This window comes from Penicillium coprophilum (genome assembly GCF_028826855.1).
Source record: "Penicillium coprophilum strain IBT 35676 chromosome Unknown utg000002l_segment0_segment1, whole genome shotgun sequence".
Classification (NCBI taxonomy): Eukaryota; Fungi; Ascomycota; class Eurotiomycetes; order Eurotiales; family Aspergillaceae; genus Penicillium; species Penicillium coprophilum.
The window spans coordinates 206,231-234,106 of NW_026622722.1; the positions used below are offsets into that span (position 1 = coordinate 206,231).

The 27,876-nt window shown below is 46.5% G+C and overlaps 10 protein-coding genes across 10 annotated transcripts; 5 read left to right on the forward strand and 5 right to left on the reverse strand.

Moving 5' to 3' along the window:
• Positions 1-429: 429 nt before the first annotated feature.
• Positions 430-2,064, forward strand: N7500_002131 (uncharacterized protein; the record flags this gene model as incomplete). The annotated part of the gene is made up of 1 exon (XM_056673277.1): positions 430-2,064. One exon carries the CDS (start codon positions 430-432, stop codon positions 2,062-2,064), a length of 1,635 nt encoding a protein of 544 aa, XP_056533802.1.
• Positions 2,065-2,380: 316 nt separating this feature from the next.
• Positions 2,381-4,534, reverse strand: N7500_002132 (GMC family oxidoreductase; the record flags this gene model as incomplete). Its single annotated transcript, XM_056673278.1, has 3 exons — positions 2,381-3,920; positions 3,992-4,414; positions 4,479-4,534. 3 exons carry the CDS (start codon positions 4,532-4,534, stop codon positions 2,381-2,383), a joined length of 2,019 nt encoding a protein of 672 aa, XP_056533803.1.
• A 972-nt stretch (positions 4,535-5,506) lies between these two features.
• N7500_002133 (putative integral membrane protein) lies at positions 5,507-7,206 on the reverse strand (the record flags this gene model as incomplete). The annotated part of the gene is made up of 8 exons (XM_056673279.1): positions 5,507-5,793; positions 5,869-5,936; positions 5,994-6,376; positions 6,439-6,506; positions 6,572-6,608; positions 6,668-6,852; positions 6,911-7,046; positions 7,108-7,206. The coding sequence occupies 8 exons, from the start codon at positions 7,204-7,206 to the stop codon at positions 5,507-5,509; spliced, it is 1,263 nt and encodes a 420-aa protein (XP_056533804.1).
• Positions 7,207-8,720: 1,514 nt separating this feature from the next.
• On the forward strand, positions 8,721-10,396 carry N7500_002134 (peroxidase family protein; the record flags this gene model as incomplete). The annotated part of the gene is made up of 7 exons (XM_056673280.1): positions 8,721-8,934; positions 8,987-9,105; positions 9,158-9,188; positions 9,244-9,393; positions 9,449-9,769; positions 9,834-10,008; positions 10,066-10,396. The coding sequence occupies 7 exons, from the start codon at positions 8,721-8,723 to the stop codon at positions 10,394-10,396; spliced, it is 1,341 nt and encodes a 446-aa protein (XP_056533805.1).
• A 1,554-nt stretch (positions 10,397-11,950) lies between these two features.
• N7500_002135 (serine hydrolase domain-containing protein) lies at positions 11,951-13,911 on the forward strand (the record flags this gene model as incomplete). The annotated part of the gene is made up of 5 exons (XM_056673281.1): positions 11,951-12,476; positions 12,540-12,653; positions 12,721-12,747; positions 12,801-13,035; positions 13,086-13,911. The coding sequence occupies 5 exons, from the start codon at positions 11,951-11,953 to the stop codon at positions 13,909-13,911; spliced, it is 1,728 nt and encodes a 575-aa protein (XP_056533806.1).
• A 738-nt stretch (positions 13,912-14,649) lies between these two features.
• On the reverse strand, positions 14,650-15,970 carry N7500_002136 (Oxoglutarate/iron-dependent dioxygenase; the record flags this gene model as incomplete). Its single annotated transcript, XM_056673282.1, has 4 exons — positions 14,650-15,411; positions 15,469-15,629; positions 15,688-15,789; positions 15,883-15,970. 4 exons carry the CDS (start codon positions 15,968-15,970, stop codon positions 14,650-14,652), a joined length of 1,113 nt encoding a protein of 370 aa, XP_056533807.1.
• Positions 15,971-17,925: 1,955 nt separating this feature from the next.
• N7500_002137 (TPR domain protein) lies at positions 17,926-19,662 on the forward strand (the record flags this gene model as incomplete). Its single annotated transcript, XM_056673283.1, has 1 exon — positions 17,926-19,662. One exon carries the CDS (start codon positions 17,926-17,928, stop codon positions 19,660-19,662), a length of 1,737 nt encoding a protein of 578 aa, XP_056533808.1.
• Positions 19,663-19,825: 163 nt separating this feature from the next.
• N7500_002138 (uncharacterized protein) lies at positions 19,826-20,512 on the reverse strand (the record flags this gene model as incomplete). The annotated part of the gene is made up of 1 exon (XM_056673284.1): positions 19,826-20,512. One exon carries the CDS (start codon positions 20,510-20,512, stop codon positions 19,826-19,828), a length of 687 nt encoding a protein of 228 aa, XP_056533809.1.
• A 784-nt stretch (positions 20,513-21,296) lies between these two features.
• On the forward strand, positions 21,297-22,892 carry N7500_002139 (uncharacterized protein; the record flags this gene model as incomplete). Its single annotated transcript, XM_056673285.1, has 1 exon — positions 21,297-22,892. One exon carries the CDS (start codon positions 21,297-21,299, stop codon positions 22,890-22,892), a length of 1,596 nt encoding a protein of 531 aa, XP_056533810.1.
• Positions 22,893-25,680: 2,788 nt separating this feature from the next.
• On the reverse strand, positions 25,681-27,723 carry N7500_002140 (uncharacterized protein; the record flags this gene model as incomplete). Its single annotated transcript, XM_056673286.1, has 1 exon — positions 25,681-27,723. One exon carries the CDS (start codon positions 27,721-27,723, stop codon positions 25,681-25,683), a length of 2,043 nt encoding a protein of 680 aa, XP_056533811.1.
• Positions 27,724-27,876: the final 153 nt, after the last annotated feature.

The following is a 27,876-nucleotide window of genomic DNA, read 5'->3' on the forward strand; positions in this document are numbered from 1 at the left end:
TTATGACCTTGTTTCTATAATTTTGTGCTTGGTCAGGATAAGGATAATAATAGCTCCAACAAAGATCATTCAAATGTGTAAAGCCACCTATTTAACTCCCCTCTGCTTGTCTCTCGGTCTTCATTCCAAGATCACTACCAAAGTATATCTGACTTGATTTGATTTATTTATTCGAAAACCAGTAAAATGCCCAGCAGATTTCATCACGCGTTGCGGTGTGTTCCAAGATGCCATTGCAATTGTGACGACAGTGACTCTCCGGTCCAACCTAACCGCCGACGGGGGAGCCGGCCTAACCGCCCGCGGGCAAAAGCACCAAAGCAAGCCCTGCGCCAACCACTTCCTAAGAATGTGGGAAAACTTCCAGCGCCAGCTGAGCCCCAACCCCGTGATGAAGGTGAAGAGAAAGAAGACAGGGATAAAGCCAGTATGGAGGTCGAGGATGAAGACAGTATGGAATATGAGGACCAAGAGATTATAGAACTCGTGGATGTGATCAGGCCATTAAGACGTAAAGTCGGGGTCAAGAGCAATGTCATCGAGGACAAAAAGGATATCGTTGAGGACGAGAAGAACATCATCGAGGACAAAAAGAACATCATCGAGGAAAAGAAAAACATCGTTGAGGACAAGAAGGATATTGTCGGGGACAAAAGACATGTAGAAGCCAAAGCGGAAGAGTATAGCGACGATGATTCTTCTGCTGCCCCCCTCGCCGGCGAGTTTCTCCCATCTCCTGAGCTTTCTCACACAGGAAACACCCCCCCAATGAGCGAGGAAGATCTCAAACATGAGCCTTCGTCCGGCGATAAAACATCGTCCCCCTCAATAATATATCCCGCAGACTGCCCGCTCAATCTAAGTGACACCAATTCCAAGAAGAGTTCATCTGATGATGACTTTTATTCCATCTTAACAAAAGATTCACACACAGGCATTACTCCCGAGATGAGTGATGCTAACCTTGATGAGTCCCAGTATGCTTCGTTCCCAGAATCAGAACGAAGTTCTTTGCCAGTGAGGATGCCTAGCACTGACGAAGAGGGCTATAATGCAGGTGACGAGGACAGCTTTAATTTCGAACCAATCGACGAAGAAATGTACAATGATGAGACCGAGCACGAAGGATCGGAACGTCACATCCGATCATTTGCGAGTCATTCTAGTGACAGGAGGCGCCGGCGTTCCCTAGAGAGTCAAGATCGAGCTGATGCTGAATACAGAGACCTTCATGGATCCGACGGCAGCAGTAGCAGCACCAAGCGCAGGCGCCTATCCAGTGATGTTTTCGTCGATATTGAACAGCAGAAACGGAAACTTGGCGTGCCACCAAGCTCGCGGGAGGTCTACAGGTACCGAATCAAAGGAGCAAAATACCAAGCATGGATAGACGATCCTGACGCGCCAGGGTGCAACGTTCGACCAGCTACATTGACTCTAGAAGAGATGATTGACGATGCACAGCCATACCCTTGGGTAATCGAGGATTCTAACTACCAGTTTGAGCACCTAGCACTCAGAGGTGGCGGTGTCTCATCGATGAATATTGCTCGTGGCGGTAAAAACTACCATTACACATATCTCCGAAGAGACCCAGGGCCAAATTCGTACCAGGTTAATGAATATGAGCATCATGTTGGTCGTGGCATTCTCGTTGTGGAGAGAATTTTCAGATCAGACGGTCCTTATTGGTGTGAGGCCGCCCGGGCTCAATATTCGGTTGATTATAACATAGACACCTTGAGACATGTTGCGTTTGTCGATATAACAGATGAACAAACAGGACCGTATATACGCTATGAGCTATACCCTAGACTCGGCATTGAGTGGTTGGTAGCAGGACGGCAGGATTATTATGAGTTTGAACATGGTAGCGTCGAGTATCAAGAGCTCCTTGGTACACGGTTGGGTGTATCAATGGCTTGTCTTGTCCTATCGTCCTTTCCTAGGGGAATAATGAAGATCACGAAGATTGTAACTTGGTCGACTGCGACACATCCGCAGATGCGATTCGTGATGGAGCCTATTGTTCGTGAGCCAGTTGCTGTGGCCACAGCTGCATGAGCTATATAAGTTTGATTATTTGCATCCACTAGTCTTATTTAGAAATCACCTCACTATTATGAAGTTTCAATTCTCTTCTACAGTAGATAGATAATTCTGTGAGCAAAAAATAATCATCAGTTGGGTTGGCCACACAAGAAGAGTAACTTGTAGCTTGACACGGGCAATGTTTGAAGCCGAGTCCTTCCAGCAATTTCTCAGAAATGGCCAGACAAAGAATTCATGCTCACAAGAATAGCGAAGATAATCAAAATGAAAGAAAAGACAGTAAAAGGCATGAAGATTGCAAGCAAGGTATTAGGTATGAACGCAAGTATTATACAGCATCAGCAATGATGACTTCGGCGGCCTTCTCACTAATCATATAAATCGGCAGCGCGATGTAGTACCCAGGAATCTTGGGAAAGACCGAAGCATCCACAACACGCAGCCCATCAACACCACGAACACGGAAGTCAGCATCCAGGACAGCCTGAGGATCCGTATCATCTCCAATAGCAGCAGTGCAGCAGGCATGATGGCCCCATGCCTCTTGCTTGATGAAGTCTTTCATCTCACTCTCCGTAGTGACATTAGGTCCTGGCCAGACCTCTTCAAACCCGCCATCGAGGGGAATAAGGTCATCAAAGATTGTGCGAGAGAATTGCATTGCTTCAAACACAGCGTGTAGGTCCTTTTCATCTGCACCATCTGTAGTAACTCCGGTATCGAACGAGTTGAAGTTGATGATGGGCATATCACGCGGGTCGGTAGATCGCAGCTCAACTGTACCAGCATTGTTGCGGGAGCGCGACTTCAACGTGATCCAGGTCCAGTGCTGGGAATCTTTGAGACCATCGTAAGAGTAGTTAGGATAGTAACCGGGGAAGTTGACGGGCGCTCCCGAAATTAATAGGTCAGGCTCATCTTCCGCGACGGACGACTTGCGAATTATAGCAATGGCGATTCCATTAGTGGTATAGGTACCTTTGAAGAATGGATCATTTTCGTATTGTTCCAGACAGGGGTCGGGAAGGGAATACATAAAGGTACACTTGGATGTGAGGACGAAATCGGTGGGTGACTTGCCCACTGTGCCCATCTCGTACCGGTCCTGAAGATTACGACCAACACCGGGGAGATTCACCAAGGTTGAAATTCCAAGTTTGGATAACTCCTCCTTTGGGCCAATACCACTCAGCTTCAGCAGCTGGGGAGTGTTGAACGAGCCTGCCGACAGAATAACCTCACGAGCAGCATTCACACTCCCTGGTTTCCCACTAGAAGAAGTCTGGGAAGCCCGGGGGTCCGCGCGGTAAAGGCTCTGTCCCCGTAGGTAGTCAACCCCGATAGCCCGTGGCTTGGCCCCGGTAGTATCGAATCGGAGCTTAGTTACCAGAGTGTTCAGCTGAATATCAAGGTGATATTTTCGCGAACCATCCGAGTTCACAGCGTTGACTGTCTTCATTAGAAATTCTCGAGGACCTGTGCGTTTGTACTCAGGAACGTCCACAGCAAGAGGGACTTGGTATGGTCCCTCCTCGTAGTCGCGCAAGGGGAGCGGGTTGTTCAGGTCACGCAGCAGAATTCCTGCAAGACCTGCAACGGTGGTGATCAGTTTGCCCAACAGTGTTTGACCTGCGGCGGCCGCACCGGCCAGGATTAAGGACAGAAGCTTTTGATCTTCAATGACTAGACGCAAGTCTGTAAGACTCGTTGTAAGCCATCCATCGAATCCGTGGCCTAGCAAACTGCTGGGGAGATATCGGTTGCGCTCTAGTCTCTTGAAGTACTGACGCATATTCGAGGCAGACCACGAATCATTGCCAGTGAGGCTCGCCAGCTGCTCCCAGTCATTCTCATACGGGTAGATGGTGCTATCAAAACATCAGTAAGTATATGATGGCAACCTAGGTTCGAAGAATACGGGGGAGAGGATATTGCTCACATCATGGCATTGTGAGCAGTGCATCCACCCAAAGTACCTGCTCGAGGATATAAAATTCCTAAGGGCTCGGAGCCATTGGGTGCATGACTCCCAACGTGGAGGTCACCGGAAGGTGTCCGGTAAGTCATCTTGGTGTCTTCTTTCTGGCGGGTTTGGTTCGAGTAATGATTCACGAAATAATCCCATCTCATCGGCTCATATTCAGTAGACTGGAGCTGTAGAGCGGGGACGATTTGCTTGGTTGCATTTCCCTGGTCATCTCCTGCTTCCAGAAGAAGCACCTTGTAGCCTGCAATTGCTAATCGTGCTGCTACAGGGCCACCTCCAGCACCAGAGCCAACGACGACATAATCATACTTGATGAAGTTCTCGTTATCTGAAGACCGCTTGTGCGTATCATGATATCGATGATCCGGTCTCTCACTATATTACGGCGTCAGTATGTGTCATCAAGATCCGGGTGGGCTCTAGGAAGCTGGAGATATACCTAGCCAAAACAATTGAAAGGGCGGACAATAACCCAATTGCTGTGGTAAAGCGCATAGCAAAGAAAAAGGACAAGTACTCCCAAAGCAAGCAAAAAAATGAAATCCTCAAGGCAAAAAGGAGTGACCTAGGGTATACGAATGGCCAAGTATTCTCCTGGCTCGGGCTCTGTTATAAGCAAAAGCACGATGGGCATATATTCAATTTTTAACTGTGCTATATTCCTTGTGGATGTGATCGGCATGAGCTTCCACTTTCTGAGTTAGCCTCATGGGTGTCCCGTACACCAATCCAGCTGTGATAAACAGAAGTTCTCCCAGGGAATAGTGAATCTCTGTTGAATTGCGTTTATTATGTTTTGTAAATACATGGTTTCCTTGCACAAAGGAAACTGAAAATCAAATGTTTGGTCTTAACCTCACGAATCTTCAATATTGATATCTTGTGTCGATATATTTTAATGCTGAATTTCGGGTCGATGTCTTCTCCATTTGACACGCCGATCATAGCTTTAGACGATGGTGAAGCTAGTCTTCTTTGGCAAATGTTTCTATTTCTTCCTTTTTTTTTTTTTTTCGTAATCAAGGTGCAGTTTACAGATTCAGGGGCGTTATTACGCAAAATAAGTGGGTTATCTCCATACTCCATACTCCGTACTGGAAGTGACACTCAAACGCCACTGGGTAATTGATCCACTCTCCAGTGGAAACGGGCGTTAAGGCCATCTGTGCTCCGTACGGAGTACTCCGCGCCTGGAAGCCGAAGTTCCCTTGCTCCCTATTTTGCTTCCCCGTTTCACTAAAGCCTCTGAGTATCATATATCATATAGGATGGAATTTGCGTGAAAGGAAACTACGACGTAGTCTTTTGAAGAAGTACATGGAGACTTTTGTTACACGGTGATTCTTCATGTGAAATACTTAATATAAAAATTGAATAAGAAAGTCGTTTTAGTAGAATGTAATAATAGAAATTGAAGACACAGACATATCTCCACGTAAAGAAACGCCCAGCCATTCTAGCTTTCGACTACACCGGATGTTTGTGGTGTAGGCGGGCTTCATCAGAATTGTCCATATCACCAAGTGGGTAGAATTGGCGATCATCACTCTTGCTCTGGACCGGGACCACTGCGAACTGAGATCCAGTCCCACGAGAATGGGAGTTCAGACCATATGATGATTTGGCGTGCTCGGTATCCCCAAAGAGCCCGGGAGATACACGGCGTAGTAACGATCGAATGGCAGGGAGACATGCACAGACAACGCCAACATCGCATTCGATAGTACTCCAATACCCAACAGTCACGTAATCCCCTAATAGACGTTAAAAAACTTGCACATATAGAAAAAGAAAATAGGAAAAAACAAAAGAAAGAAAGGAAGACTCACACGTTAGATTAGTGGTAGAGGCAAAATGAATAAGTGAATTGAGTCGCAGGATGCTCACAAGGGTGACACTAAGCTCAGTAGTTAGCAGTTGAAATTTGGGCACAGACTAGATAGAGACAACACACAAGATGCCTAGGCTGAACATGCACATTACGTATGATTTCCGTTTTACGGAAAGGTTTAGACCGTAAAGCTGGCGCAGTGGAAGTATCATGACAATAATATCCAGCACCATGTTGAGAGCTGCTGCTGCCCAGCCCTGTGCATTGATATGGTTGCACTTGTAGTTTTCCTCTTCATACCAGCGGTGCCACGCTCCGGGTATAGGCCGACACTGGAACACCGAAATCAAGATAAAGGCAATCCAGTAGCAGAGGTTCAATGAAATTGTGATGTAAGTTGCATTCCGAAACTTCCGATCAGGGAAGATACGAAGGTAGAAACAACAAATTGATATTTTGGTCAGCGGGAGGATGCTCAGATAGATCAATTCATCCCAAAAGTAAACCTGGAGCAATTAGATCACTTCGCCTTGAAAAGCGCATGAAGTAACACCTTAAGGTCACTTACATAGAGGATATGGGTAATATTGTTGGATGGAAGGGTCCACATGTCCTTTCCCAACCCTGCGTTGGCCACTATATTGTAATAGAACGGTTAGTTGAGTGAATATAGGCTTAACCGGCGGCAAAGTGAATCATACGAACGACTGAAAGTGCTGAAAGTGGAATGAGAAAGGCCTGAAGATTTTCAGTGAGAAGGAAATCCGACTTTGAGCAACGAGAAAGTTTGTATATACCATCGTCAACATCATTGTCCAATCATCCGCGCCAAATACACCACCACAACATCTCAACCGAGCAGTCATACGAAGAATAAAAGCCACAAGAGCTATAACTCCACCGGCAACCCCTGTATGAGAAACAATATTTGTGCGATCCCGGATAGGGTCCCCGCACGCCGATGTCGTGACATTTTTTGTAGCTTGTGTATGTTAGTAGTGATGGCCAATTCGGGATGGAAGATAAACGCAATGGCTCACTTAGGGACTGTTGAACGGTGCAGCTAGCGAGAACGCACTCCTGAAGAATGGCTGTGTAATGTGCATCATTGCATAGACATTTTTGATCAGCTGCCTGGCAGGACGATTGTGATACCGAAGTCACCATACAATCCAGCTTCGAAAGGTCAATTTATCGAGTTCATGTCAAAGAGGGGCACAAAGATTGCACTACCTACCGCGCAAGAGGGTAAGACGGTCGCCAACTGTTCCATCCCTGCTATCACGTTCATTGCGAACAAGGCGGCCACGAGGGCTGCTGTACTGAACAAACGCATTGTGAAGATTGCAGCATATGATGCATTCGTGATCAAGAAACCGATAAGAGGAGCTCTAGGCTGAATTTGACCAAGGGAGTCAGGAGACTCTACGGGGTAACCTTATGATATTCGTGACGATCTCTTGGCTGGAATAGAAGAGTTTGATATGCCTCCCCTTTCGAGAATCTTAGCGTATGAACACATCAGGATTAATTTCTGCGCTCGTTCTCACCAAGAACTGCCCAGTTACACGGGTATCTAAACTAAACTAAGAACAGATCTGTCACTAAAGGTGATTTGGAAACTGTTTCAATGTCCTGACAGACCTCAAATTTTCGTCTGAAGATAGATCGCAGCTTCTTGAGCTTCTGCTATGACCACGATAGATACATACCAATTGCATATAACACACAGCCACACATTCGGTAACTTTAGACCTACCCGGGGATCCATTGTGAAGTTCCCTTCGCTGGCCTCTCTGACATGGTGGCTGATTTAGAAAATGAGGATCTGCATCCATACGAGCCCTTCCCGAATTCCTCTTGGCCCTAACCGAGACGCTCTAGGGCCCACAATTACCGGCCTGAGCGTCCACCAAGCAAGCCGAAGAGCTTGATGTGCCGATGATCTACATTGGGACTTTGATACCTCGCCCCACCCGGAACGGCTTTATGTGTTCCAGTTCTATAAATTGACCCTAACTCTCACCAAAGAGGGGGAAAAAGCGAGCTCCGGAAAATTTGCTAGCCTGTCATTGTTCAGACCCTCCGGAAAAGATCCGAAATCCGAAGTGGGTTTACAGTCCTGCTATTTTGAGGTAGAGATCGCTTCAATATTACGATGTGCACACAAAGTACATCCTTCGACCCATAGCATAAACGCCCAGTGCCATGATCGGCGCTTTCGTTGAACCACAATAAGATACGACTTCACTGCAAAGGCGTGCGCTAAGAATCATGTTCACGAGAAAGACGGCCGAACATTTCTCAAATCGGGCCTGATCAGCATCAGCTTACAAATATGTCCATAAACAAACTGCAGGACAGGGTACGGAGTATAGCTACACGGATTAGCATTCAGAGATCAGGGGCTTACACCGTAATGTTGCAACTTTTTACAGGGGTGCCGAAACGGATCTGCAATAGAATCATTCGAGAGAGCCTGATCCTGAGCCTTGAATCTGGATGTCAACATCAAGTGGACCGTTTACTTTACCTAGTACGATATATACTATGCGATACAACTGTGGTACGGCTGGGGAATTGTCTCTACTATGTAACCCCGGGCCATAATTGCGTACGTGTATTCTACAATGTATTCATGTGCGAATAGGGGGCCATTCAGATGATCATCATTTATCAGCGTGTGTATCATTATGAGTTACCTAGGCACAGAGTTGCCGCGGGATATCTCAGGGATACATTATTCCAGTCTTCTGGAACAGCGTTTTTCAGTCGCCTGGTACATTATCGTTCCTTCGACCCCAAGGGAAAACTGGCATTTCGAGTGGAGAGCCAACACCTTTATTCATTATGAGAATCTTTACTTCAGGGCTATTGCTCTGGCTATTGTCGCTTTTTACCCTAGTATCTGCTTTCCCGGGGTCAATGAATGACCACAATGCCCACTCAGGCCATCGAGGCACGCACAAGCCCTGCCCATATGCCAATGCCCAGGAACAAGCCAAGCCGAAGACGGAACATGAAAAGAGGTTTCTCTTTAGTTTGATGAAATCGCCTGTTGATAGTATGTCAAAAATTTCCCTCACAGTGTCAAAATTTGTAACTAAAAACTATAGTTACCGGCGAACATGCATTCCAGCCCCCGAACTTCGAGAATGGTGACCAGCGAGGCCCCTGTCCAGGTCTCAATGCACTTGCAAATCATGGATATATCCCACGGAGTGGAGTGGTATCGGTAGGTTATTCCCGTGTAAATGGCATCAACTCACAAGCTAAGCATGAAAAAGTTCGTCAATGTGATTGCGGCAATCAACAAAGGTACGGGTGCATCATCTAATTAATGACACGGCACATTCTGATCTTTATCCTACAGTGTATGGTATGGGTGTTGACTTGGCCACTATCCTTGCGATCATGGGCACCGTCTGGACGGGGGATGTGCTGTCCCTCGAGCCCAGCTTCTCAATCGGGGGCCCCGATACTGGAGTTAACAACCTCCTGAATAACTTGGGTGGTGTTCTCGGTCAGACCCTCTAACGGTCTTGCAAGCTCCGATCGACTGCTAATACTACCTACAGGCGAACCCCAAGGTCTTATTGGCTCGCATAACTTTATCGAAGCAGACTCTTCTAACACGCGTGATGATCTCTACGTTACAGGCAACAGCTGGAAACTGAACATGGACAAGTTCATGACTTGGTATAATATGTCCTCTGACGGTACCTATGATATGAGGCTCATGGCTAAACGCGCAAAAATCCGAATGGAGCAGTCTATCCATACAAATCCAGATTTCTACTACGGACCTGTGACAGGACTCATTGCGCGCAACGCTGGCTACATTTTCGCAGGTCGGCTCTTCCGAAATCACTCGCACGAAAACCCAGAGGGAACACTGAGTAAGTTGATATAAGAGATGGTTATATATGCCTAACTATGCTAGATTCGCTAACCCCATCATAGCTAAGAGTCACCTCCGGAATTTCTATGGCATCTACGGCCCGGAGCACAATTTGACGTACCGTGAAGGCTGGGAAAGAATTCCCGAGAACTGGTACAAGACTCCTGTTGACTACGGACTCATCTCACTCAACCTGGATGTAATTGGCTTCGTATTGCAGTATCCGGAACTTGGAAGGTAAGAGACCGTTCCGGCCCCCATATTGGTCAGTCCCTAACAATGATTTGATTACAGCATTGGAGGGAATTTGGGTGAAGTGGACAGTTTTGCTGGAGTTGACCTAGGCGATCTGACAGGTGGTGTCTTGAACCTGGCTGGCCTGCTGAAGGATAACAACTTGCTGTGCTTTGTGACTGAGGTTCTGAAGTTCGCCAGCCCCAACGCGCTTGCTGGGATATACTCGACTGTAGCTAAGCCGTTGGAGTTTGTCACTAACATTCTTGCTGTGCCTTTGCTCAATCTTACTTGTCCGGCATTCCAAGACCTTCAGATGGGAGGGAAGCCGCTATGGGAGGCGCTTCGTGACGATTTCCCCGGTGCTTTGAAGAGCAACCGTTCGCTTTAGATATTCTCAGTTGGATTGGGGGTATCATTAAATAATTTCGAGGTGCAGGATCGCGGTATGCATGCACAATACATTACAGCACCTGTATTTGCAATATCACAGTTTCAACTGGCCTGTGATGCAGCTTACTGCCCAAATCACTGCTCGCCGCTATGATCCTATTCCTCCCTGAGCCTACCTGTATTTTGTATCCAGATTCTATGAAGATTTCTTCTGTATTCCATAGGCCCGAATTCAGAGACCTTACACTTTATCATCCTCCTTTGAGAGCCTACATTCCTTGTATTCGTCAAATACGTATAAACCTCGACTTGTCCTGTGAGAACGCGAAATGTGGGATTGTTAATCTTAAGAATAAGGACGGTATGCAAAGTGGAACCTAGGTTCTCAGATTTGGAATTCGGGAAGATGCAGGGATGTTGGCATTCCATGACCTGCAGCAGTCCTGGAGTTGTCTTACCTAGGTTGGTAGTCTAGCAAGTTGGTTATAATAGCAGAGGAATCAACAATATCGTAATGCGGCTCAGTGGTTTAGTGGGATAATTCGTCTTTCGGGAGAAATCTCTGGTTTCAAATGTTACCTAATATAGACGAGGTCCCGGGTTCGATTCCCGGCTGAGCCCCATTTTTTTTGTATTTTGGTGACATTCCCCATGTCAATTAGATCTACCTATTGCTGTGTTCGAGCCGATTATTATAATATCTTTTGCTTTGAAACATTCAATTATGGAGGATATTCCAGATCAAGTCTTGTGACAATGACACTTTGATAAAAACACAGTGTATGAGGTTCTAACTTCTGAGGTCCACATATGCGAACGATCTCATAGATATCACGATTCCATTGATGGCTGCACTTGTCGTAATATGATAAGTATTTTGGCTTTTCAATTGAATCTCCTTGGAATGCTAAGGAGGTTCTTTGATCAGACCCCTGAATAGTAAACAAAGAAATCCCATATGCCAAGGTCCTTAGGCTTGGTTCGACCAAGTAGTGCGCGTGCGAGGAGTACACGGCCTTGATCACCAGGGCGGCACAGGGATTTAACTAAGTTAGGTCTGAGTCCAGCTCTAGCTTATTATGTTCTACTTCAGAATAATCCAGTCCAATGGATCGTAAGATTGACGGGTATCAAGGCTTACAGGACTCAGGGTTCAAAACCCCCTTCGTAAGTAGGAATTGATGCCTTGGTGTCTTCTTGAGCACCGCCTCTTATACCGCTCTGTAAAGCGTAGGGTGAATTGATCAACACGACAGGGAGCCAGGGTACTATTAGGCCCTTGTAATAGAAATTCCGGTATTTTACGTTTTCTGGCGTTGTAAATTCAGGCATTCAGGCATCAAGTCGCCTTCAAAGGGGGTTCTGAACCCTGAGTCCTCTGAGTCTTCCTAGACGGGGCTGTAATCTAGGACCCTTGAACTTAGATGGGAAATCGGTAATCCGCATTCTTTCCATCTGTAACATCAATTTGTCCCTACATATAAAGATGCATTTTCCGACCAAAAATGTTCGGATTCTAATTTATTTATCGGTCTATTGACTTCTCTTGATAATGCGCTCGCTATGGTTGTTATCAGCACTGGCTCTCTCAGTCGAAGCCAGCAACACAGTAGGATGTCCTCTTTTGGGGCCGGCGTTCCCAGCGCCTACTGCTCTGTCAAACGATCCAACATTCCTCAACAAAGCTGAAGAGTTGACCTTAAAGCTCAATAGAGCTATCGAAGATGGGAATCTCTCTTCCATATCGTTTGCAGTGCAAGTTTACAACACCGACAAGGACGATTCGGTATTTGATTTCTACCACACAGATCATCCAATCACAGTTGGGTCTGTGGGTGTTCAAGAGGTAGACGAAGATACTATGTTTCGCATTGGGAGTATCTCAAAATTGTGGACTATGTTTCTTTTCATGACCTTTGAAGGAACACGGTACTTCCACGAGCCCGTTTCGAAATACGTTCCTGAATTGCGAACAGAATACAGCCCAGCGCAAGCGGAGGATAAAATTAATTATTTGCAATGGAGCGATGTGACTATCGGGGAACTGGCTAGTCATCAAGCCGGTCTTGCAAGAGACTGTACGATGACCATAAATGACCCGCGAGCATCAAATGAAAAAAAAGGCTGAACTCATATCCTAGATGCATTTGGAGATCTCGGGTTCCAGTCGAAACTCTTGCAAACGATTGGATTCCCTTCGCTTCCAAAAGCAGAGGGGCTGTCTTGTGGAAAGGAGTATCCGTGTGATAGGAAAGGTAAGTCAATTGTGCCAGCTCACATCGTAACTAGAGTTGCTTGGCTAATAGACGGAATACTTTCAAGAATTTTTTCGTGGCATCCTCAAAACGCGTGAGTAGGGTGAATGAGCTGAATTGAGACATACCCCTAACAAGGCCTATTAGATCCATTGACTTCGACCTCACAAACACCGGTATACTCGAACGCAGGATATCAAATTCTTGGTTATGTATTGGAGTCAATCGCGAATTCCAACTTCGAAGACATATTGATGGATCGTATTATCAAACCACTCAACTTGACTCGGTCCTGTCTTCAAGTCCCCGACCCCAGCTTGGCCGTGATTCCCCAAAACGAGACTGACAGTTGGTTTGATTATCAAATTGGCGAAGAAGCTCCGTGAGTGCGAATCAAGTGTTTGAATTATACAAGAGCTTACGCATTCTTAGTGCCGGAGGCATTTTCTCTTCCGCAAAAGATATGGCCACATTCGGCCGTGCCGTTCTTTCCAGTTCTCTTGTTGACCCTGCTGTGACAAGACGGTGGTTGAAGCCATTAACACACACATCCTCCCTGAAACACTCTGTGGGAGCCCCCTGGGAGATCTATACATTTTTGACACCTCGTCGGGTCGATCTGTACACCAAAGCTGGGGATATCGGACTGTACTCTAGTTTTATGGGCCTTTCACCAGATCACAATGCCGGTATCACTGTCTTAGTTGCTGGTAACAACTCTCACTTGATGACATCGAGAATCTCGGAGATGGTGTCCGATATTATCCTTCCCACACTCGACGAAGTCGCCAGAAACCAAGCTCTCGAACGATTCGGGGGTACATATGCCCTCGCGGAAGGCTCCGCCAATTCCTCAATTACCATAACGGCCGATGACGGGGCCGGCCTAGTGGTGTCAGAATGGACCAGCAACTCGGTCGATATGATTGAGACTTTGATGGGGTTGCAAAAAGTGGATGATCGCTCTGCAATAAGCATTCGTCTACAGCCTAGCGGTCTTCAAACTCGAGATCAGATTTCTTTCTTGGCTGTTATCTATAGTCTTGCTGTGTCGGAAGATGATGGACCCCTTGTTGGATCGTGTTTCTCCTGGATTTTGCTCGAGTCTATCGTGTATGATAATGTGGGTCTTCCAGAGTTCGTGTTTACACTGGATCAGGATGGGGATGCAACGAGCTTATCCCCTCGGGCGTTGCGCATCACTCTTCCTAGGGTTTGCCGGGCCGACAAGATCTCACCTGTGCTTGAGTTCCCATGAAATTTTGAGTAGGGCTGTATTTCATTTCTTACTGTATAGAGCTACCCTACATACTAGGACTGAGATGCTAAGTTGCTATGCCTGGATATCCGGGAGCGATGAGTCAAGCTAACAAAAATAAAATGGTTGCTACGGATACCGGTATTATTCAGCTGCTTTCAGACTCTCGTCGTAGTGATAAGTTTAAGTTTATGTATTCAGCTCAAAGTGAAACTTCAAAACTTCAAGAAAGCAATTGTAATCTTTGTGCCCCGAAGACAAACATGTAGTGTCCAGATCTAATCGGCAGAGTACGACAGAGGAAGGATCTGACTTAGTAGGCCAAGGAATGGCAATAATTCAAGTTAAAGAGTCCACCAATTATTCCACTGCCATTATATGCAGCCACGTCAAACAGAGACATTCGGACATTCAGATTATGGTGTATTGACGATCATTCTGGGCCGGAAATGGTATGTCTTGGATAAGCAAATTCATTCCATACAGTTCATTCTTGTTCTTATCCCATTACATTAGCTCTGATTTTTGTCCTAGTCTGCCTTGACCATATAGTCAAAGTGATTTGAGAAGGCTAGAGAAGAGAAATAGCCTGGGATGTAGCCCGAAAATATGGTGAGTTAAGGTTCCTTCCTTAAAAAGACAGACGCTGTTCAAGTCATCACTCATTCACATATCGAATATTGGAATACAAAAGATACCAAAGCACAAAAGAAACCAAGAAGACTATTTACATATAAACTAATCATAATATTTAGTCACCACGCCCCCGATGATCGGTTGATCGCCGACTTCACCCCGAGCAAAATCTCTGCCAATTCCCTTACTCACCCTCGCTTTCACCCACTCACCAGCAGTGATACCAACTGCACTGTTCTCAGATGTCTGATTGTACCCCAGACGACGCAATACTTCGCTCACAACCGGTCGCAGCTCGAGGCTATCCTCTGGTCGAACAAAGTACAGAACACCCAGACGATCTACGTTCCTCTGATCCGGCGGCGGCACAACGACACGGTGTATGCTGCTCTTGAGGAAGCCGTTGGTGAGGAAATCGAGCGAGTCTGCGAGATTCACTGTGATGCTCTCCGGATACGGCTTGACCCACTTCCACTCGCCGTCCGGGGTGCGAACTTGCAGCGCGGCAATGGGTTGGCGGAATAGCAACGTTAAGCTCCCAAAGTCAGTATGACCTTTGATCCAAATCCCTTTCGCCTTCTCGTTTTCTTCGTCGGTACGCCTGTGATACTTCATGTATCGTAAGTGACAGTCGCTTTTCTCGTCGTAGCGATGCACCTTAAGAAAACAGTCCTCTGGTAGCTCAAGGATAATGGCGAAGAGTGTGAGAAGTTTGCCCACAATTTTGTCATGGATATGGCGTGCAAAGCTCTCGATGACGGGACGATTGTGGTTTACAATATCAGGCTGGGGAAGCTTGAGGGCTGGGATAAATTTGGGGATGTTATAAATCTCGGTCTTGTCACGAACACCCGGAATGATTTCCTAGGATAAAATATCAATGATTTTATTTCCTCATATATTATCAAATTTCTAACTTACCTGGAGACCTATTGGCTTGTAGCCATTGTAAGCACCTTTCTCAAGCTCCGCACGAAATTTGAGCTTTTCCTCGATTGGAAGTTTGAAGATCGCCTCGCCAATAGAGAATTGACGGTCGACCTCTTCCTGTGAGAGGCCGAAGTTGGTAATGTAGAAGAAGCCTAAAGCCAAATAAGTATTGCAAGCATGGAGGCTGGAAGTTGGAACTTGACTATTGACCTATCTTCTGGATAGCTTCGAAAAGCTGCTTGGCTAACTGCTCTTTACCTCCAGGTTGGTCAAACAGAGCCAGGTCCAAAGTGGCAAGGTCCGCCCAATCCACTACGTGCAAGTCAGAAGTTAGTCGTGCATCACCTATCGGCCTCACCAGGGCCCTGGACCATGCACCATGAGCGGAGGACGCGAGAAACTTACGGTCAAAAGTAGTCTCCGGGGCCTGATGGTAAGTCGGGATATTACATTCTGTAGGGATTAGGACTGGAGGTTGAGTCAAAGATGCCATGGCTCGTGCAAAGTGATGTAATAGAATATACAAAATATAAAAATGAATAAAATATGATCCCAATAAGCTGGAGTAAAAATAGGTTACCAGGGATACCAGAAATAATCTGGAGTGTAGTACAATATATATATGAAAAACAGATGGGGGTTTATAAAGATCGACATTTTTCATATTAGCCTCAAGGCACGGCCAACCCTTTTGGGTTGTTGGGCTGTACTACATAAAACACAGAAATGTACCTTCTACATAGGACGACATTGTATAAGGTACATTGTGTAAATCCCTTATATATCAACCATAACTTTATACACAGAAAAAGAAAGTAGTTTGCGGTTCTTCCACCTCCATTTGTGTATCTCCAAGGGCGCATATCCTATAGATCATTAGTATTCAGGGTCTTGGTCGCGGAAGAGGCTTTAACACTATCATCTTGAGTGATCACGAAAAGGGGTGGCCCATTGAAATTCTCACCCAACAACTCAAGATCTTTCATTTAACGAAAAGAGACTTATATCAAAGAAACAGGGATTCTGAATTTTGAGGTCAAGTCTTATTGCTAATATATAATGTTGTGGCGATGTAGGCGTTTTGCCTCTTGTACCATTCCCTGAGTATCCTATACTTCGTGCTAAATATACCTTTATATTTCGAGTGACACAGGCCAACAACCCCAAGGGAATCTGGTTAAGGACTAAAGCGAGGGAAAAAGTGAGTGTCTCTGGATTTGTCGTCCACTAAGAATCAGCTCTCTAATGCATGAAACCATTTTGATCGGTCGATCTTCCACTAGATTGCACTAATAGCTCGCGAATGCAGAAGCTCTAGATTTCGGACCTCATCATTCGATTCCCCGTTCGCGTGATCAACACCAAAACCGCTACTGAATTACAAATTTCGACAGTTGCTTCAGATTATCAAAACACATGATATTAGATTTTGGAAGCTGCTATCAGGTATTCAAAAGAACGACTTATTTGAGAGGCATAATGATGAGACCGATCAACCACTAGAATTTACCAGAAAATTCTCAATGAAAAGAACAAACAAATGGGTTTTAGATTGATCAAACAAAGGCATGAAGATCTCGTAACGACTGTTCGTTTTAACTGGGATCGTCAACTGTGACTTTTGATATTGTTTTATTGAAAGTAAACTCGCAACAATAACAGACCGAGAAACGTACTCCGTTCAATGTCTTGAGTATAATCATAGCCACTTCTATTGTTAGAACCCGTCGTAGCAATCCTAATCATGAGCTTCATTTGATGGGTGTAGTGAGGCTGTCACAGAAATCTCATCGACCTAGCAAAGCATTGATGGCTATGATCTGGAGCCTACGAGCGGTAGAACAATACCGAGAAGAAGCTACTATCTCAGGTCAACTGGCAATCAATGAAAATATGTTCAATTGTCTTCATATTTGAGAATTTCGAAAGCAACGATGTTCTTATGCTCAGCTATTCCGTCAAAGATACCCAGGAGATGTTCAATCATAGGTTACAGCATCGCAGTCATCTAATACTCGAATGGTGAAAAAGGGAACGTTCAAAATATTGTAATATAGCTCCAGATTCAACTAACAAGTATAATATCTTCTCTGTTGTGTAAAATTTTGACTAAGGCCAGATCTAGGTGTAGGGTCGGGTCGCTAATTATGAACGTGCTAGATTCCATACATTCTGTTCAAAGCATCCTCCAAGTTATTACTCACTACTCCGTATATGATTGTGACTTACCCCAAGGTTGAATCACTCCGAGGCAAGCACGTATTCAAAAAGGTCCGAGAGTCGAATCACACCCGAGCGATCTAACCGCTAAAGAAAACCCTCCGACTCCATACATACCCCTCCCAATTTGTGGGAACTTCGTCCTCTCTTAGATTCGATATTATCTATTCGCGGAGTTTCTGACCAGGTTGGTATTTGACTCATACAGTTTATGCGATGGAACCCTTCATGCAACCGCCAAAAGCTTCAAGCGATTCCTACTTTGATTTGGGAACACTGAGTCGCAAAGTCAGTACCAATTCCCAGGAAGCACAAATATGGTTCGACAGGGCACTTGTTTGGACATATTGCTTTAATCATGATGAAGCAATCACCTGCTACAAGCAAGCAATTGCGCACGACGAGAACTGCGCCATGGCCTATTGGGGGATATCCTTCTGCTCGGGGTCTAATTACAACAAAACATGGGCGTTATTTGATGAAAAAGATCGACTGAATGCGATCAAACAGTGTTACATATTTTCGCAAGAGGCTCTCAGACGGGCAAGCAATGCGACAGATTGGGAGCAAGCGCTCATCAAGGCTCTTGCGAAACGTTATCCCAACGATGATCCAAGTAGGGATCTTGCGGAATGTAGCCAAGCGTACGCCGATTCTATGAGAGAGGTGTACAAGAGCTTCGGTCGCGAAGACTTTGACATCATCACACTCTTCGCCGATGCATTGATGAATTGTGCTCCGCGAAAGCTATTCGACGCCTCTACGGGGCTCCCGATAGCGTCCTCCCCGGTATTCGAAGTGAAAGATCTACTGGATCGGGCCTTGAAGATGCCGAACGTCGAATTTCATCCAGGCCCCGCACACATGTATATCCACTTGATGGAAATGTCCGCGACTCCCGAGGCTGCTTTGCCGGCAGCGGAGATGATCCGCGAAATGTTTCCCGATACAGGCCACACCTTCCACATGCCTGCCCATATCGATGTTCTCGTGGGTGATTATCGTCGCGCTGTCGAATACAATCTTAAAGCGACCATCGCAGATGACAAATACTTTGAGCAGAATGGCGGCTTGACATTCTACAGCTACTATCGCCTGCATGACTATCACTCCCTCATATACGCTGCGATGTTAGGTGGAAAATCAAAGGCGGCACTGTCAGCGACAGACCGAATGGAGGCGACTATCACGGAGGAAATCCTTCGGGTTGAAACGCCTGCGCTTGCCAACTGGATGGAATTTTTCAAAGCTGTCCGAGTCCATGTGCTCATTCGCTTTGGAATGTGGGAAGAACTCAAGAGGCTCGACCCCCTTAAAGATAAAAATCTTTATTGTGTCACGAATGTTATAAGACACTATGGAAAGGCCATTGCGTATGCAGCGACGTCTCAGCTTGAGGAAGCCGACAAAGAGCGAGAACTCTTCAAAATTGCTTCGAAACTTGTTCCTTCCACACGCCTCGACTTCCCTAACAAAATAACTGACATTCTGAAAGTAGCATCTGCTATGCTAGACGGCGAAATCGGGTATAGAAGAGGCGATTATGACGAAGCATTCGGCAGATTACTGGATGCAATTAATCTGGAAGATGAGCTGCCTTTTGCAGAGCCATGGGGGTGGATGCTTCCAGCTCGGCATGCATATGCAGCCCTCTCATTGGAACAGGGCAGAGTTGAGCAGGCTGCACAGGCGTACGCTGAAGATTTGGGGCTCTCCCCAACACCCAAACGTGCTCATCAACACCCAAATAACGTCTGGGCTTTGCATGGTTATCACGAGTGCCTTCAACTTTTGGGTCGCCACGCCGAGGGAAACATCATAAAAAAGCAACTTTCCCTCGCTCTTGTAGAGGCAGATGTCGAAATCACATCTTCATGCTTTTGCCGACTTGGGAAATTGTCTTTGTCTCGCGGAAAGCCTAAAATAAATGTTTGCCACAGTGGGGAGTCAAAGTGTAAGGGCTAGATGAACAATTTGATGAAATGAGCATTATTCCATTGGCTACTCGTTTATGATGCTGGAAATTCATAGAATGTAGACTGTGCCCATCAAAGTTAGACAGAAAATGTACCATCTTGGGCTTTTATGGTCTTCAGGAACATCTTGAAAGAATCCATAAACAGCGGTGTCACACAATGGCATCTGCGACTTGCTTGATCATTCCCCGGACTTCATCGACGATACGGAAACAAGGCACCAGCTTCCGTGCTACCGGATCATGCGGACAGAGATCTAGCGGATCGTGATCAGCAGCATCCTCCTTTCGCCGACAGCGTCCTTCCGGACTGGGGCAAGCTTCGTGGCCGACCATATGACGATTACGTTGTCGTTGCGCAAAGTGTCTCCCAAGCATCAAGAGCCGCTCGGCATCTGTCAGGAGGCCGTGCACGACAAGATCTCGGAGTTTCTCGCCACTGACTTCCAAATTCAGCTTTGATGGGAGTCCGAGACCGGAGTCAAGATACACAGTCCTCGTTTCATTCCTAATATCGAGCTCAGTACAGTGTTCATTCAGCCACCGGATGTATTTTTGGTAGCTGGATGTTATTTCAAGCATGAGTTGACCAATGAGGAGCACATTCTGAACCGTCAATCGAGGCGGTTTGGATACGTCATAGCAAGTAGGACAGGTCAATAGTCTCTCTGTGAGTGATACTCCTGTGCGAAGCATCGGAACGATATCGTGCGACATATTGGCGCGGCTCAGGTTCCGGACGAGATCGGAAACCTCTTCGTCGCATTTACAAGATTGTGAAAACGACATGGGAGAGATGTATGCATCCGAGGCTATTGGGGGTATTTCGGGGTCGTGCATTGCGTTCTGGCATGATGTCTGTAGTAACTCAATGGGAAAAGAACAAATATCGCCGTTCTCGAGCATCTCCCAGTGGGAGGGGCCAAGCCCACAATTCCCAGGCAGCTCGTATGGTAGCGAGTCAAGTCCACCGTTTCCGATTAACACGTCCGCATTTTGGTCAGGGCAAAAACCCGATTGAGATAGGGCAGATGGAAAATGCGAGGTTGGGGATGCTATTTGGTTCTGTCCATTTGGCACAGCGCGATCTTGTTCCTCTTGTCGGACGCGTTTTCTTGGCCTTCCAGGAGCTCCTTTGTCTTTGAATTTACATGTCAATCTCAAGCCTCTGCAACGAGAGCAGCCGCTCTTTTCACCTGAGCATCTGAGCTTCCGTGAGCCTATGTATCGTTAGTACTCATTTACGAGATTGCATGGCTTGACATACGACATGTCTCACAGGAGCTTCTCTGTCGAGTGGAATTCATATTGTCAGTTTGGACTGAGGACAGGACCGAGATCGGAAGTTCAGGTCACGATTGGTCATCCCATCCTGCGACATGGCGTCAAAGCTTCGAGCGGGGTACAGCAACTTCTGCATTTCATGTCTTTCCTTATAGAAGGCATCAATTCGAGTAGCAAAGAATAGACACTGCTTGCTGTGAATAATGCTAGCTGTAGTGCATTTCGTCTATTTCCCAAAAACCTCCGAGAAATATCCACCGAGATTTCGTGTAGTTCCGCTTGGCCGTTATTTCCCTTGATTTCCCCCAGAGAACATCTTTCTTGGAATTTGGGCAAAAAGATGGCCAAATATATAACGGCACGCGAGTTGCGCCAGCATTGGGTAAATCAGCATGAAATTGCCCTCCTTGATGTACGCGAAGAAGGCCCCTACTCCAAGTCCCATCCTCTGTTCGCACTTAGTGTGCCAGTCTCGGAGATTGAAAAAAAGTTGCCTCCATTAGTCCCTCGATTCACGGCCCCGATTGTCGTCTACGACGATGGCGAAGGCTATGTTGATCGAGCTACCAGTCGGATATTAGCCCTGGGGTACCGGGATGTCGCGATCCTCAAAGGTGGGCTTTCGGGCTATGCCCTCGTTGGAGAAGTCTATCGCGATGTCAATGTGCCATCGAAGGCGTTTGGCGAGCTCGTTGAATCCATAAATCATACCCCATCCTTATCTGCGCGGGATATCAAGGACATGCTGGAGGGTGAGGGGGATGTGGTTGTTTTGGATGCCAGACGGTTTGAAGAATACAACACAATGAGCATTCCCCATGGCCGCAGCTGTCCAGGAGGAGAACTTCTGTATCGCTTTTTCGAGGCTGTACCCTCCCCGGAGACCACAGTCGTCGTCAACTGTGCAGGTCGGACGCGGAGTATTGTTGGAACCCAGTCTTTGATCAACTCTGGAATTCCGAACAAAGTGGTGGCGCTTCGAAATGGGACGATAGGGTGGACATTGGAAGGTTTGGAACTAGAGAGGAAAAAGACCGAGCGGGTTCCACGGCCTTCAGATGAGGCATCCAAAAGGGCACGGCAATACGCTCACTCGTGGGCAAACCGTGTTGGTGTTCCTTTCGTTGATGGCGATCAACTTACTCGATTTGCCGCGGAGTCGGAATATCGAACTCTTTACCTATTAGACGTGAGAGACCCGGAGGAGTACGCCCTTGGGCACCCGCCCGGCTTCTCCAATGCTCCCGGTGGTCAATTGGTACAAGCCACCGATGAATGGGTTGGTGTTCGAGGATCTCGCATTGTTTTATACGACACGGACGGTGTGCGAGCACGTATGACAGCTAGTTGGCTCTTACAACTCGGATGGGAGGTGTATGTCTTTGAAGACCGGTCCCCAGTGCCTGATGGTTTTTCATTGTCGAAAGTCCCTTCATGGAATCCCTCAAAGGCTGGCGCCATCACGATCGACGAACTGCAAAACCTCACGGGAGCAATTGTGATCGATCTTGCCCGTAGTCCATCCTACCGCAAAGGCCACATTCCGGGCGCATGGTTTGTTTCCGGACCTGAACTTGCCCGAGATTTGCGGACTATCGGCAGCGACGGCCCTATCGTCTTGACCTCACCCGATGGTGAGGTTGCTGCCATGAACATTGACGAAGCACGAAGTGCAGTTTCGCGAGAAGTTTATTACCTGGTGGGAGGAACATTAGCCTGGGTGGCTGCGGGTCATACCCTTGAGACCGAACCGCGGTGGCTATCGCAGCCAATCGATGTGTATAAACGGCCTTATGAAGGAACAAGCAACGCTCGCAAGGATATGCAGGGGTATCTTGACTGGGAATACGGCCTTATTGCACAATTGGCGAACGACGGGGTCGCACGTTTCCACGTTGTGCGTGACTCGCGTGGGAAATGTGGAAACTTGAATTGATCAGATACGGCCAGAAATAGTGTGATCTAGGGTCGAACTCTCAATTCAACCCTACGCAGTTGTAGAAAAAATAATCAAAGTCTCATCTTTTCCAAAAATAGGCTCTAACCCCCTGAAATGTGCATCAAATAGACATTGGGCAATCAAGAATGCTTATTGTTGGATACTATAGGTATCTATGCATGATATAGATCAAACATGCATGATATGGCATCATGTTTGGCAGTATAAATAGGATCCTATTCCTACTTGCTTCCTTTGTCACTCTCTCAGTCTTGCTTCTAGATACAGAATATCATCATCTTCTCTGTCATCACTTATCCAAAGCACCATCACCCATACAACCCCTTTAAGATCCATTCAATATTCGAAACCATCTCTCAGGATCCAGGCACTCCCTTCAAAGCGGAGGTATCTTAATCCTGATAGTTATACTCCGTATACCGCTGCATACTGCGGAGCTGTCGTGCCTACGTATTTCCTTCCCTATGTTTCTCGCATCACTACGAACCTCTGCGAGACTTTTGAAAACAAAATATCCGCTTTGTCTGTGCTTCCCAAAGGCACACGGCCCCCAAACATCCAACCGATCGCTGTATCAAGTCCCGACATTCCAAAACAAATGAGCAAGGGTTGCAAAAGTCCTGGGACATGAAAGAGCTGATTTGAGTCTCCACGACTTGAATATCCCCTCAGCATCAAAACAAAGTCTGCTGGATCTCTTTGTAATGCGAGTCTTCTGGCCCCGCCCACGAAATGGATAAATGGGCCCGGGGTCCGGGCCCAAGGCCGACTGCTGTCATGACCTTGGTAACGAGGTAGACACTTTCGTCGGAGAGTTTCACGCCGTTAGGTGGTTGAACCCATTTGCTGTCAGAGTCGAACGTTGTGTCCCTAGCTAATAGAGCTTCTGCAGCTTGCTGTGGGAGTAATGGAGCGTTAAGCGGTTCGGGGTCTAGGTCCGAGATGAGCTATGTAATGCGGCCTCCGTGTGTTCCTGTTTCCGTCGCTCGCAGTCTTCCTCATAAGCGCGTTTCTCCGCCTCAGTAATTTATTTGGCGATGATCACGCTGTATACGGCTTCGTCCTTAGTAGGCGGAGTTTGAGAGGTTCGATTTGGCCCTCTAACCGTTGGCTTTCTTATCTAAACGTGGATTAGACCGTTTTGGCGCTATATTATTTACAAGGTAGTGAAAGTCAATAAGGAAGTGGAGAATCAAGAGTCAATTTAGTGATTAAAGTGAGAGTGAAAGAGTTAGAAGTGTACGAGGTAATTGAGGTGTAACGTAGAAGTAAGGTAAGAAGAAAGTGAAAGTTTATAAAATAGGGTAAGGTAAATATAGGTGTTAGAAAGAGGATATAAGAATAATAGTACGTGAATCAGGTAAGAGTTAAGATAATGTGAGAGTTATATAGGAAGATAAAACGAGGTCATATAAAGTAAGGATAGTGATATTAAGTATAGCGTGGAGTTTTTCTAACTAAGCTATGATTAAGGTGTTTGTGCCCTCCTCTTATAGGCCTCAAAAACGTCGTGGTAACGTTCCTACCTAGCGTCGACCTATACGTCGCTTACTGGACCACGCCCAGTGTAGCGTACGCGGTACTCCGTTTTGGTTGCTCTTGTACCGTCTACTCGTGGTCGGCCGACGTTTCTGGTTCTTTTGTCTAAGATAGATTGCACTGAGTCTAGACCGATAGGTGGTAGCTATGCTGGTTCTGGTGTTCTTTGCCATAGGTCCTCGCCGGGTGGGTTAGGTTCGAGGTGTTCCACGCTTATGACTGGGTGGATGGACCACGAAGGAGGTAAGTCTAGCTTGTAGGCTAGACGGCCCACACGCTCGAGAGCTTTGCGGGCCCAAGGCCCAACCCACAGCCAATTCGTGGATAGCTCATACGGCCCCTACTGTAGCTCATGTAGGTGGCTCAACCAGGATCTTATAATCGCCGCATCCTAGCCCTTTTACTGATCATACTAATCATATAGAAATTAAATCAAATCTTACAGTGACATCTACCTTATAAGTGTATACGCTAATTGTAAACCAAATCCTAGACTAATACATCAGTTAAAAAAGTAGAATATTAACTTAGACCAAAAGCTAGAAGTGTGATCTAATCAAAATGCAACTTAAAAGTCACAAAAGTCACGTTTCTTAGAATTTTTGTATTGCTTGGTGCTTATTGGGCCCTGCTAGCCCCCGTCTAGAGCCCGGTGGGCTTAAGGACCAGGCCTGAAAGGCCTGCTGGGAGCTTGGTTGATCCCTCATTGTCAATGAGTCATAGCAAAAGTAACACCCAAGTCTGCCACCTATTAAATGGCCCTTCAGTCTGATCTCTTTGATATGGAACAGTCTCTCACAACCCGCGAACGGCGCGAAACCCCCCGCTCAATGGGGACGTGAATCTTCCTCGGGACTTAATATAGATCTAGGTCACTAGAACAGGGAATAAAGTCCATGTAATACACCCAAGCAGCTCAGAATAGGCCATCAGCTCCGACCAGGGGTTTTAAACTTATTGAGATATTGTTGCCTTTGGTAATATATATATCTTACAGGTCTAAGAGATGTGAAATCTCTAAAATCGTTTTATTGTCATTTCTATGTGCGTCTTCATTCATATCTTTGTTCGCAATCTTTGTGATTTCTCAATTCATTTTCGTATTTGTACATGATAGATGATTAATTCAAGTCATATCCACTTTCATCCCCATCCTAAAGACTATCTCAATAGTCGAATGACCGCCTCAGTGATAAGTCTCTCTCACTCAGATCTTACTCACTTCTCACTCACTTCTTACACACTTCTGGGTCAAAGCAAACATTTCTCCATGCCAACCAAACGCTCTTTTCAGCCTGCGGCCGCACAAACGGGCATTTCTGTAGGTCAACTTGCTCTCTGGGTGAGGTTCGTGGAAGTTGATTTTCTGGTGAACTTCCAGCTTACTTTGCTGAAACTGCCAGACCGAACCGTACAGCTTTATAGCTGTAAAGCCCACCGAGGTCATAGCATACACAAAGTCACACCAGGAGACTTCGCCCGGCGGAGATTTCATACCAGGGCTAAAAAACAGAGTCTGGAAGACCTTGAGAGCTCGTGGATCAAGAAAGAAGGTGGGCTGAGAATCTGGATCATTGGCTTGAATAGAGGTTTCCATTTCCGGGATAGGAACATATGGATTTGGTTGCCCTCTTGTCTTGATCTTTTGTTTTCGTGGGGCTGGCTCGAATGAATTCACCACAGAAGAATGATGGTACAGAGCTTCTGGGCCTGGTATCGAACCGGTCGATTCGTGTTGTGCCAAGCCTCCTCTCCCAGTCGAAGAGTCTTCTTCTTCAATCCACTCTGGAGTACGGAGTAAGTTCCGTGACTGGGAGAGGAGGCTTCGTGAAGCCGTGTCACTTAAATAGTCGGCTTTGTTTGACATTTTGTTATCAAGATAAGCCCAAAAATCATCCAAATTGTGCTCTGCGCGCCGGAGTGCATCCGCAATCTTTTTGGTACGGCGCTTTTCAACGGGATAGAAGAACTTGTCACCTGAAGGTTCACCGAGACTCGCAGCTTGGCCCGAGACACTTTGATTGTGAATTGTGGCAATGATAAGGTCCCATGACTTTGTTCTCTCTGCATAATCCTTTTCAAATTCATTCTCATGCTCAAGAGTCTCAACATCAAAGCCTCGGGCCCATGGGTAATATGAGTTCAATTGTTTTAAACACTGAGAAATGATAGAGATGTCACCAAAGACTGTCGTGAGATATGAAGAGAGCAGTTGCTGCGCCTTCTTGTCCGATTGAAGCAGTCGTTCAATTGAGTCCGTCACGTGGGACATTCCGATGACCCTGAGAGCATTGCTGTCTTCACAAAGTACGTAAAGGAGCTGTAAGAGTTGCTGCGCACTTTTATCCTTCATGAGTAGTTTCCGAGAAGCGCGATAGGTATCTGTCAAGTTAGAGTCGGGTGATGGTTGACGAGAAAAGTATCTCCGTAAAGGGGGCGAGGCCACAATTGCAGATTTAAGACTGGACAATGGCGCTTCCGCCCCACGACCAAGGTAATAACGAAATCTGAGAAGTGCCTCTTTGTACTCATCCGGTAGATCCTTTGAGGGATCCACATCGCTAGCATACTGCCGTTGCAGCAATACCAAGTTCCTAGCTTGCCTGCTGAGCTCAGTGAACAACTCCAGCTCAATGTATGCCTTTGATAAGGCATAGGAAATGACTTGTGCCCATAGGCTTTCTGATAGATCACGGCTCAAAGAGGGGTGCAAGCTGCTATTACTGTCCTTCAAAGCCTCCTGGTAATGGTCCTTGGCCTCAAGAAGCGTTCTGGAAAAATAGTCAGGATCCTCGCGTAAATCCCATAGATGGTCTTCCGCAGCAGAGGCCCTTGCACTGAGAAGTGACTCAACAAGAATAAGATTGAGTTGTGCTGGGACGCGGTAAGGTGCTTCTGAAGCCATCACGCTCAAGGACTCGAACCCGCTCGTCTCACTTTCGGGGTAAAGGGGCGGCTCTGGCGACAGCGGGAGGGAGTCGCTCATCAGATCTGATTCAGAAATATCGTGCAAGATTTGGGTACAGCATTGGTAGAGAAACTTCAAAATCCCTGCCTGGATTTCCAGTATAAGGAGGCCCTCCCCAGGAGGATATATCTCGTTGCTACCCATCCATCCGAAGGTATCTGAGTACTCATCCAAGCCCACAATATTTCCATAATTCTTGGTATTCTCAGTGAAGCCGCTCATGATCATCACGTGGTGGTCCAGAAAGACGACTTGAATGGCATCAGTGACTCGGCCCACGTGCGTAGTATCGTAGTCCATAGCGGCAAAATTGGAGGGAGGATATCGGCCTCTTGCATTTAGAAGCAACAGCAGGATATTTGTCTGTAACAGGTCGTGCTGATTGATTTGCGGTCATAGGTATGTATTCCGAGATCTGAGAGCTGGATCTCGGCCGAAGAAAGCTTCCAAATC